The sequence below is a fragment of the Furipterus horrens genome, unplaced genomic scaffold (genome assembly GCF_987537825.1).
Source record: "Furipterus horrens unplaced genomic scaffold, mFurHor1.1.pri manual_scaffold_2, whole genome shotgun sequence".
NCBI lineage: Eukaryota > Metazoa > Chordata > Mammalia > Chiroptera > Furipteridae > Furipterus > Furipterus horrens.
The window spans coordinates 166769531-166781867 of record NW_028327172.1 but is presented as its reverse complement, the minus strand read 5'-3'; the positions used below and the strand labels follow the sequence as shown (position 1 = coordinate 166781867).

Sequence of the window (12337 nt, the reverse complement as noted above, 5' to 3'; positions counted from 1 at the left end):
GAGGTGCGGCCCAGAGGATAAACCTATTCTGGGAGAAGGACACGTTTGCTCTGAGCACCGATGATGCAATGTTGGGTGTGGAGTCTGAGCTGTCCAGACATCTGGGCCCCAGCTATAGGACCATTTCATGCACCCCATGGATTCTGATTCTGGGCACTGACCTCTCTTAGGCCCCTACAAGGCTGGAGTGCCACAGTATACAGGAGGGAACATCTATTCATGGCCACCTGGGACTCCTCTCTGTTAAGTCTGCATTTTTGTATCACCATGAATAGCTGCAGCCCATGGACCAGCCTTTGAGGTGGCCCTGCCCATGATAGCCGTCCTTGACCAGGTACACATGTTGGCCTGGGCCTTTGGGCAGGCATTTTGCGAACTTTCCTACCTCAAGCTCCCACAGATGGTTTTACAGTGGATGAGTGGATGGACATCACTCAGTCAACTAGATTCATAAACCAGAATCCCCACATCTATTTTTTTTCCTCAGCCAGAGCTTTTGTTTTTGTACTAAACCTTTGTAGAAAGAGATGCATGCCTGAGTTGAAATTAGGAACTACTCCAAGAGGTAGCTCTCAGACTGTGCCTGGGGCTTAGCACAGATTTCATCAACTGCTCACACTCAATGCAATTTGAATCGATCCTGACACATTACAACAGTTTCAATCAACAAAGGAAGATTCAATAATGTTAACCATATGGTTCTTACTAAGGCAGAAAAGTAGACATATACCTTTTATAAAGATTGTCAGTAACAAGATTGAAACATAGAGGGCTTTTGGTTCACCCTCAGCAAACTAGAAAATTAAATTAATCAATAGCTCAACTCCTTCCAATGGTCTGGGTAATTGAGGCTTATTGTATTAGGAAATATCTAAACTATGGTGTCTTGATAGAAAAGAAAAATCTATTGCTGAAGAGTTCAGTTTGTAATTTAAAATTATTAGGGATTTCTTGACCCAAGGGTAGGTAGGACAACGACCATGTCCAGCTTGAAGCAGCTAGAGGAGCTCGAGACCTTAGTCCATTGTCCTTTATAAGATTGTAAAGGGTCTTAAGTCTGAGAGGGAGGGATTGTTATTTTTTATTGTTAAAATATTTAACTAATTAATTAATTATTTTTTAAAAAAAGAAGAATATATGAAAGGGTGAGCCATGGGCATGGACTTGGGGAGGGGATTGTCGGGGAAGGGGGGTGCTGGGTGGAGGGGAGCAAAGGGGAAAAAATTGGAACTATTGTAACAATATAATCAATAAAATATACTTTAAAAAAATTATATAGGGTTTCTACCACCTAAAAGTACATTATTAAGTAATATGATTACATTTTCACTACTGATGAATAAGGTCCTTTCAGATGGTTCAATTTCTGTAACTTGGGAGCTAGAGTTCCATTTTGTATATTGTGGGGAAGGAAGAAACTTCCCTTCAAGTTTCTTTTACCTAGTCTAATAAATAAATCTACAAGACACAGATTAACAAGAGAAAAATAAGCAAATTTAATTGCATATACATGCATGAGAACCCCACATACGTAAGAGTCAGAAGAAACCTCACATACATGAAAGACTCAGGGACAAAAATGTAAAATGAGGTATATATGACCTACATCCTGGTGTAATATGAGGTAAGATGCCTTGGGGCTTCAGACGGTCACTGCAAGACGATAAGAAGAGCAGATGTTCAGTAATTTGTAGTTTGCCTTGCCATACAGATAGGTCAAAAAAGGTTATCTCTGATAATCTCTTATTATGGGCAAGGTCTCTAATTCTTCTCAGTAGTTAAGAGGGGAGGGCACAAGTTTCTCTGGAGCCACAGGGCCTTTGTTGCCTTTAGTTTAAAACAATCTGCATGCTGCTGCGGCACATCTTGGGATGGCTCATTCTGAACCCTACTGTAGCATCCGGGCCTTTGGTTCTGTCTTCCTCGTCTGCCTATTGTTTAGACATTTCTCTTTTCATTAACACCTTTTTCAGGGGATGATTGGTGTGGAAAAGGAGAGAAAGATGTACATGAAAAATGTGTATCTTAATAATAAGATATTAATAAAATATTTGGGCGAAATTGCATTTTTGGTAGATTTCCTTGATCAACAAATTAAGTACCTATTTAACAAATAGCACAATTCCAGGCTCTTGAGGGGAAAACACAGTAGTCACCTTCAACTTATAATCTACGTGAATTGAGGTAGGCATAAGAAAAATAATTAAAAGATAATAATATGAAGCAACATACCATTAAATACTAGATTGTAAGGTACAGAGGATAGTAATATAGGAATTGAGAGTAAAAGAAGTTTGGGATTAGATAGGATATTTTTTTTAGGGACATGGGTTTGAGCCTAACTTTCAGGTGAACAGGCATGTGTTGAGTGCTTCCTATAGGCCCAGTGCTATGCTGGTCAGCGGGGTCTCAAAGGTACTGCTCTAGAAACATGGATGATGAGAAGAAGGAAGGAAAAAAGTACTAAGTGACTTGATTAATTAGAAGGTCTTCCCTGAGGAGTATTGAAAAATAAAATCCAAATGGCAAGACGAATTCAGCCGAAAGCTCTGAGATCATGAAATTTGTTTTTCATTTATTCAGTTAAAATATTTGCTGAATGAAAATTATGTGCCAATCCTGGGGTTGTAATTATAAGCAAAGAAAAAAGTTTCCTGTCCTTATGGAATTACAATTAAATGTAAAATCTGTTTGTACAGCTATGTTAAATGTAAAGGCAAGAAGTATTATGCTATAAGATCATATAATAGGATTTGACCTAGAGGAAAGGCTTCTCTGAGGAAGTTATGATTCAGATCTGAAAGTGAGTAGGCAAAGACTGTGGGTATCGGGAGAAAGCAGAGCACTCTAACAAGAAACTGCAAGTGGGAAACACTAGTGGTGGTTGAAAAATAATGAAAAATAAGGCTATAGGGATCAGGTCAAATGGGATCTTTTTTGACAATGTTTAAAGATTTTGTCTTTAGCCTAAGAGCAATGGGAAGCCATTGAAGAATTTTAGTTTTAAGCACGTAGTGTCATATTTAGAAGTACATTTGGCAAAGATCTCTGAGACTCTGGAGAATGAATTAGATGGAAGATTGAAGAGTATGGAGTGATGTTATAATATTAGTCATATTAGAGTAGTACAAAGTAGTAAGCAAAGTGACTGGCAATGTAAAGAGAGGAAAGAGCAAAGACTCAAAAGATATTTAGGAGTTAAATTAAGACTCATGGACATGGACAACAGGGTCGTGATTGCTGGGGGGAGAGGAGTATAAGGGGGCAAAATGGTAATGGAAAAAAATACAATAAAAAAGAAAGATTTACGGTGTGAGGAGCAAGGATGACTTCAGGTTTCTAACTTGGGAAACAGATAATTTCCTGCATGAGGGTCAGATTTTAGGTGTTTTTTGTTTGTTTGTTTGTTTTTTGTTCTATTTTTTTTGGGGGGGGGTTTTCTTTTCTGGGGTTGGAGGAGAAAGTGCATGTACTGAGTTTAAGATGTCTTTGAGATGTAAGTGGAGATATTGAGTAGGTAGCCAATGGTAGTAGATATATTTTTGGAGTCAGTTAATTTGTTGAATCCTTGAACATGGATAAAAATCCTCAAGACTGAGAAAAGAAGAAAGCTGAGAACAGAGTTTTCAGCATTACTAACAGTTTGTGGCTGGATGGTAGAGGATAAGCCTGCAAAGAAGACAAAGGTGGAGATGCCAGAGAGGAAAGAGGAAGAGCCAGGATTCCCAAGAAAAGTAAGGGCTACTTGCTTGGTGGATACAGTGGTGACTGGACTAGATTTACAAAACAATAAGAATTAACAACTTGGAGAAAGGGATTGATGAATCTATAGTCAAGGAAACTAGTGACAAGGGATAAGAGCCTAGGGTAGATTTATTGTGGTCAGAATGGAAAAAGAGAATACCTTAAAAATCACTACAAATAAATAATTGGGAAGCCAGATTAAATATAAAAGATAAAAGATTGGATCAAAGTTGGGAGAAGAGCGAACCACAGGCAAGTTGACAGAAACATTTAGTTCGTTTCTTAAGAACAATTAATATGGCCTAATTAGGAAAGCATGAATTATGTTCAAAGGCTTTGAAATTACACTAACTTTTTTATGATAAAATTTCTAAAATTCCTTATAAATAAAATAGCTATTTTACTAGAAGGCACATGGGAATAAAGGTAACAGAAAAGGATGGATGAGTATTTGCTTAGTGTCGACAATGGATTAGAATTTTAAATATTGCTGCATGTTAAACTATGATGTATTTTCTCAATGAACTGATAGAATCCCTAATAATTTTTACAACTTTGATGGCTAGAGGGAGCTTTAACACAGTGTTGACTTGTCATCAGTTTGAGAAGTTATTGCATATGGCAGAGCAAGACTCAGGAAAACCAATAAAGGAAGAACTAAAATCTGTGTAAAACAGAACAATATATATTAATGCCTGGTGTGTCTTATGAAAGTAATATTTAGCTTCTTTTCTAAACGACCCTTCTTCATTGCTTCCTCTTTACATTACCACTTACTTAATATTTGCCCCAATGTGAAACTTAAGTGATAAGAAATGCTTGCTATTTGAGTTGCCTTGAACAAAATAAGAGTAATGTAAACTTTTTAGGCAATTTAGGTTAAAAGTCAAGTTATATTTCTGGTGCTATGCGAACATTTTTACCTCTTTGTATAGTAAACATGACATCTAGGTACTTCAAGCCTCAGTCTCACATGCTATCTTTTCTGAACCACGATCTTTTTTGGGTAGTCTAGGGGAAAGGAATTGAGAAATACGCTCTTTGGGGACGTAGTTCATTTCATTTTCTTAAATATAATATAGTGTTAAGGGGCTGGGTGATCTGGATTTGAACCCTGCTTCTGTCATTTATTCTCTCTATAGATTTGGCACAAGGGTCCTAACCTCTCTTTTTTTCATCTTATGTGGTAAATGTAGATTCTTATGGAACCTACTGCTTAGAGTTCTTCTAAGAATTAAAATAATTAATTCTTAGAAAAGCAAAAGAACAAGTGTTTGCTAAATAGTATATGTTATTAAAGCTATTACTTTTAGGAGTTCTGTTAAGTTAATATGTAATTGATGAAATCTTACTTTATTAAACTCAAATTGAAATTTAATGGCAATATATCAAGAAGAATTTAAACATTATATATTATAAAGAAGATGCTAAGCTGGAAAATACACTCAGGCATGAATGAAGGATGGATTAACAGGTACATTTTAGTAAATGGTACAGGTCATGAGTCTGGTATCCCAGGGAATTCCCTAGTGCTGTAGGATTTGATTCATTTGTGGGTTCCTCCTTATTGATGCTGTATCTGTCCATCTCTCCATCGGTCCTGTTCTTTGCAGTCAGACACTTCGGGGGACTATGAAACCACACTCTTAAAGCTCTGTGGAGGGGATGACTAAGGCAAGAACATCGTCTCCAGAGGTCACCTCCTCCCACGATGGGCTTTTCCAACAGTGCTGCTTACTTCTTTCTCACAGTATTTAAAAGTACAAGCAAGTACAAACAGCCACTTGTTTTCCTTAAAGAGATTTTCATAACAACAATATGATTATTTTAGAGTGTCTCATCATAATGTAGTAGTTCATAAATGAAAATTTAAAATGAGGTGAAGGATCTCCTAATACTGTCCAAATTATATTTCTGCTTAGGAAGTGAGAATCTTTGCACAATTTAAAACATTAAATGCAAAAGCAGAATAATAAAATTGTTGCTTTTGTTAAATGTCTGTTTTTAGTGTCTACCAACATTGTTGGTACCTGGTGCAGGCAACTAATGACATTTTACAATACGTTTTTGTTACAAAAGCTGTTGCTGCTTCAATCTATCTATTACCTAATTAATCACATTCATCTTTAAGAAAAAGAATAAAAATGAAGATGTATGTAACCCTGCCTACCCTTTCTAGTCGTGATCAAACTATAGGAGTGGCAATGCATGGTAAGTTATTTTAGTCCTCAGAAAACATCTGCTAAACTATTAATCTAACCACTTCCTGTCTGAATGGTAAGCATGAATTTTGGTTGTTTTATACTAGATATTGCTTTCCCAGAATGCATATTTAGAATCAAGTCTATAAAGTTTCCTTTTCCACTAAAATAAGTATTTTTAAACTAAGCATTTAAAAAAAATATCTCTTGTGTTATCTTTGAAAGGGACCCACCATGAAATATCTTGACTAATATGAAATATATAAGTTAAAAAATTCCAGTTGGAGTTATTAGTCTGGACTAGAATAGAAATGATAGATGTGTGAGAAACAGAAACAGTGCTGTGTGAGTTCAGAGATTTTACTCAATGCATTCTCATGGTGCACACTCCTGAGAACTTTCAGAAAGACAGAGAAGTTATTGCTTATTCTGGAATTTCCAAAGTGCATACAGGCATAAAATCTAGGGAGGTAAGAGTCCTACACACCTGGTTTTGACTTCCTGCCTTACCATTTACAAGCTCTGTGACCCTGGCAACCACTAAGCCCTGCTAGACTAAAGATTCCTCATCTGTAAAATGATGACAGTTACAGCACCTGTCTTTCTCATAGAGTTAAGATTAAGGAAGATAATGCCTCTGTACACATAGCCCTGTGCCTGGACATAGTAAGTGTTCAGTTACCATGTTACCATTAACTTTACCAAGCATTATCAAAATGATCACAAACAAAATCAGAACCATTCTTTATCAGGTTACCCACTGTATGCCAAGCCCTGTGCTAAGTATTGGATACACCAAAGAGACTAAGGAAGACTCATTTCCTTTCAACAAAGAGCTTAAAATCTGAGAAATACATGTAAGCAGATAAACACAATACAGTATGTACTGTGCATTCAGGGAAATGACATTGTATTAGAAGAAGTATGGACATGGAGTCAAAAATTCAACCTACTAAAGTTTATGAACTCCACCAGTTAAAAAGAAGAGGAGAGGCTCCCCATACAAGTAAGAACACTGGCAAAGTCACTGACTTATGATCTAGCATCATATGTACCCAAAAGTTAGTGTATGGAGGCTTACAATACAAGGGAGGTGACCACTGACAGGCAGGGGTGAGCTTATGAAGAAAGCTTATATATCGTTCTAAAGAATTTATAAGCAGAAGCAGCATTCCAGGAGGATATCAATCAGAGAAATGATGTGCTCAAATTTTTGATCAAGACGGAGGAATATATAGGAGGGGAGAGCCACAGGCAGGAAGCCTATTTGGCAAGCTAGTTCTATAATCAAGACCAGAAGGGTCATTCTGCACTAAGATAATGACAATGGAGACCAAAGGGGGGAAAAATACACACACTTCAGAAATATTTAGGAGATAAAATGGATAGGACAAGGCAATCAAGATAATCAAGTGTCAAGTTTGCTGTTATGATTTTGGCTTGAGTGATTTGGTGACTGAGTGTCTCACCAAGCATTAAATCATTGCTAATACTTAAGCACTATGTTAAACAGTGTAGTATGTGTTAAGTCGTTAATCCTCAAGGAACTTTACAGTGTAGGCACTAACTCACAGATATAGGCATGGAGGCTTGGAGAAATTAAATATCCATTGGAAGAGCCTGGATTTAAGCCCAGACAGCCCAACTTCAATGCCCAGGCTCTTAATCACTATTTTGTCTTAAAATTTATCCCACCCCAGGGCCACTGTTCTTTTTAACCATAGAACATAAACTATTTGAATTCAGGGAATTTCGTCTGTTGCATTCATTGCTGCATCCCTAGTGCTTAGAACGTGCTTAGCACATAAAAGGCACTTAATAAATCTTTGTTAAAAAATGATGTTCTCTGTCCTCCATATGTTTTAGCTATTTAAGTGAATTTGGAGTGACTATTTAAACATTTGTAAATATGCCTGAGTCTCAGCTTCCCACAACTGGAAAAAGAAACTATTATTGGACAATGGGCAGTTTTAGAGAAAAGTTCAGAAATTTTACCTATATATAGATTGCTTTTTCTAAGCTATGCATCACCATGGAAATAAATATTTTGTGAAGGTGACTAGAATGTTGGGACTGCTGGAGAAGCAACAAGCTCAAATGCAGATCTATGTGCTATTTAGCTAAACTCCTGAAATGGCTTTTTAAGAGTTTGATCTTGACCACATTAATTCTCCAAAATCATGAAGAAGAAATGTTTCCTCTATAAAAATGGCTTGCTACACTAGAGTTCTCCCACATACATGTTTTCCTCCCTCCCTCCCTCCCTTCCTTCCATACTGCCTTCCCTCCTTTCTTTCCATTCGTTCTTCTATCTCTTTATTTCTATAATGTAATAAAGACATTTTAAAAATCCTCACCCAAAGATATGTTTTATTGATTTTTTTTGAGAGAGAGAAACATTGATGTGAAAGAGAAACATCAATCAATTGCCTCCATACAACCCCGATCAAGGATCAAACCCACAACCTAGTTATGTGCCCTGAGTGGGAATCGAACCTGCAACATTTTGGTGGATGGGACAACACTCCAAACAACTGGGCCACTTGGCCAGGGCTGTAATAAGCACTTCTGAAACCACCCTGCAACATGAACACGAAGACTTTGAGAATAACCTACTCCCAACCATATAGTCTTCCCCTTCTATGGCCCCAATTGATACAACCATTGTCCCAAACTTGATGTTTTCGTTGTCCACTTGCTTCCTTTTTATATAGTTTTTCATTTCATTCTTTCCCCTTTTTTAAGTGAACCTTGTATCATATGTCATTTCTGGAACTTCTTTTTTTCACTTATTTTGCTAAGTGATAATCATGTCATTAATCACCCTGGCTGGTTTGGCTCAGTGGATTGAGCGTCGGCCTGCGAGCTAAGTGTCGCTGGTTCGATCTTCCAGTCAGGGCACATCAGAGAAGGAAAACTCTGACTCCAAAAAACCTCCGCTGCCTTGCGGCATACCTCTTCAGGGGAAGGCTAAGGGAGTAAACCCCGACAGAAAATCCGGAGCCGGAGTCCCTAAGGCGGTTTGACGTTGTAGTCAACACCGGCAACTCCTGCGGCGCACCTGAAGCCAAGCTGTATTGACTCCGTCTTTCCCTTGGACCCTTCAGCTGCGAAGAGAGGGGGGGTCTGCTGCATGGGCAACAGCAGACCCTCCATATCACCCTGCCCAGGCTCTGTAGCTTCAGCTTCACTGGAGAGGACACTCCAGCGTCATCGCAAGATGTCGATTCAACACGGGAGGAGACAGATACCGTGTCACTCCCGAGTCGGACTGCACAGCCATTCTCGGCGGTGCAGATAGACTCTTAAGAACACAACAAGGATGCCAGCCTGCTAAACCAAGCACGCCGTTGTCCGGAGACAGCCAACTGACCTGGAGTCTGCATGATCCTTCCCCATGTGGGAAGGCCACCCTCCCCTCCACACCCCCACTCTTATTAGGGATTTCTGGACCCAAGGGTAGGTAGGACGACGACCATGTCCAGCTTGAAGCAGCTAGAGGAGCTTGAGACCTTCGCCCATTGTCCTTTACAAGATTACAAAGGGTCTTAATATCTGAGAGGGAGGGATAGTTATTTTTTACGAACCATGGGTATGGACTTGGGGGGGGATGCTGGGGGAGGGAGATACTGGGTGGAGGGGAGTAAAGGGGAAAAAATTGGAACTACTGTAACAGCATAATCAATAAAATATATTTAAAAAAAAAAAAAAAAAAAAAAAAAAAAAAAAGAAGCTACACCATCGTCTCTCGAGATGGACGGCTGCTGACGACGACGAATCATGTCATTGCATGTCATGTGTTTTATTTACTTTGACTGCTATATATCATTTCATTGTGTGAGTCATAGATATAATGTCTAGGAGGCCACATAATTTCCCTGAAGGAAGTCGGGAAAACATAATTTTATCTGGCTCCCTACCCCTTGAGCTTTTTTAAAGCTATGGTGCCCTAGTATGGCCACAAAAGTAGCAGCTTCCATCTACAGTCAGTACACAAAACTAGGAAGAACCTGTTTTTTCTCTCTTATGGGTTCTGACCACTGATTTTCAATGTGTATGGGGATAAGAGTTCCCCACACCAACAAGCAATGCTCTGACACCAGCTGGATGTCCTACAACTCAACTCAATCTGATGCTGTCTGCCCGGAGACAGCATCAGGCTCCACAGGTCAAGGGTGCAGTCTCACAGGACTGCCTGCCCTCCCATCTCCACACGCAAGTCTAGGTTGTTACCTGTGCTTTTGGCCAACAGAGATCGCAACAACTCTCTCCTTGGGTTCGATTAATTTGCTAGAGTGGCTCACAGAACTCAGGGTGTTTACCGGTTGATTATAAAATAATATAATAAAGGATATAAATGAACATCCAGGTGGAAAAGATGTGTAGGGCAAGGTATGTGGGAAGAGATACAAAGTGTTCACGCGCTGTCCAGGCATGCAACTCTCCCAGCAGCCCCATGTGTTCACCCAGCCACAATCTCTCTGAACCCCAAATTACTGGGATTTTTATAGAAGCTTCATCATATACTCACAAGCAATCATTAATTCCATGTCAGCGCTTTTCCCTTGTCAAGAGAATGAAGGGTGCAGCTGAAAGTTCCGAGCTTCTAATCATGGCCTGTTCTTTCCGATGACCGGCCTGCATCCCAGAGGCACCCAGAAGGCCACCCAGACTCACTTCGTTAGCAAAAACCAGATATTAGAACAAAAGGTGATCATAGTGCTCTTTTCACTTAGGAAATTAGAAGGGTTTTAGAAGTTCTGGGTCAGGAAAAATTATCTCACATGCCTACTTTCTCAGGAATTCCCTGTGTAATCTTGTCATATAAAGGCCACTAAACCATTGTGCATGTCAGTGTATATGTTACATTTTGCTAAATTTCTAGCCCAGTCCCCTATTCTAGTAGGTACACAGTAAGTTTTAGGAATAATGATTTGTAAAGTGGGGTAGTAGACCTTTCCTGCCCATTGTACCAGGCTGTTGTAAGGAGGAGAGTAAATAATTAGAGCTATCTTGAAAAGTATGAAATGTTATTCAAATGTGATGTAGAATTATAGAGTTGATATAGATGAAATTGATTATGTGCCCTGAACAATACTCTGTAATGATAATTGGTCTAGCCTAACACTTATTAAGAGTTTACCATATGGTAAATATGCTGAACACCTTTTGAATAGTTTTCTAATTATCAAAATAACTTAATGAGATAGAAACTATTATTGTTCCCATTTTAAAGAATAATCAGTTTTGTTGTATGTATGAATCAGGGGCTTACTATGTGCTGAGACTGTAGTAAATATTGTAGATCTCATTCTCAGAGTTATACTATTTATCTGACTTAAGTTCTTTGAAACAAAGTGTGGTTATGTGTGTCAATATTATTCCCATTTTACAGATGAGGAAAATGAGGCTCAGAAAGGTGAGTTTAGTAGTCCAAGGTTGCACAGCAGGAAAGCCTAGGTTTAGTATCCAGATCAATTTGTATCTATGCATGAGTAAGTGTGAGAAGGGGAGGATGAAGGAAGTGATGATCACTTGAGGGGATCCTCCAAAGAGAAAGCAACATTGAAATAATAAAAAAGGGCTCCAAGGAAATCTCTCCTTCAAACTTTTTACCCTCATTCTTCTTGCATTGTATGCATTGGACCAGCGAGTAGCTGCTAAAAGTATATTTCTGGTGATTCTGATGGAACATGGCTAGCTCAAGATGAAAGGTTGTTGTTAGTGACCCTTCCAAATAACTACAATACTTGCTTAAATATTTAAATATCAGAATGAGAGGGGCTATGTAGGGCATAGGGCAGTGCCATGGCTAAGTGCATGGACCTTGGGGTCATGCTGCCCAGATCTGTGGCTTTACACAAGTTATTTTGCTTTGTTTAGTCACATATTCCTCACCTTTAAAATGGGAACAATAATAGTTTAGTTATTTTGATAATTAAATTAGAAAACAAAAGGTGTTCAGAATACTGCATACCATATGGTAAGCACTTGATAAATGCCTAGATCAGTGATTTTCAAGAGGTGCACCGCAAGAATTTTATTTATTTATTTTTATTTTCCAAAAATATTTTAAAAACTTGCAATATCTGTTTAGTCAAGGGCACTTGCCCATTTTCCCTTAAACTGTCAAATAAAAAAATGACAACAGCCATCCTGGCCGAGTAGCTCAGTTGATTGGAGCATCATTCTGATGCACCAGGGTTGCAGGTTCAATACCCAATCTGGGGCACATGCAAGAATGAGCCAATGGGTAAAGTGGAACAACAAATCAATGTTTCTCTCTCTCTCTCTCTCTCTCTCTCTCTCTCTCTCTCTCTCTCTCTCTCACGCACACACACACACACACACACACATACACACAAACAGCCAACACAACAATAGCAGCCCAG

The 12337-nt window shown here is 38.7% G+C and overlaps 1 protein-coding gene across 1 annotated transcript in view; it reads left to right on the top strand.

Annotated features, from left to right (window-relative positions):
• The window catches only part of ANXA3 (annexin A3), a 52779-nt gene extending 46764 nt beyond the window's left edge, over window positions 1–6015 (top strand). Inside the window, exon 13 of the mRNA XM_090266723.1 lies at window positions 5358–6015. Within this exon, the coding sequence (XP_090122849.1) occupies window positions 5358–5417 (60 nt within the window). The 3' untranslated portion in view covers window positions 5418–6015. The remainder of the gene's footprint in view (window positions 1–5357) is intronic.
• The last annotated feature ends 6322 nt before the right edge of the window (window positions 6016–12337 follow it).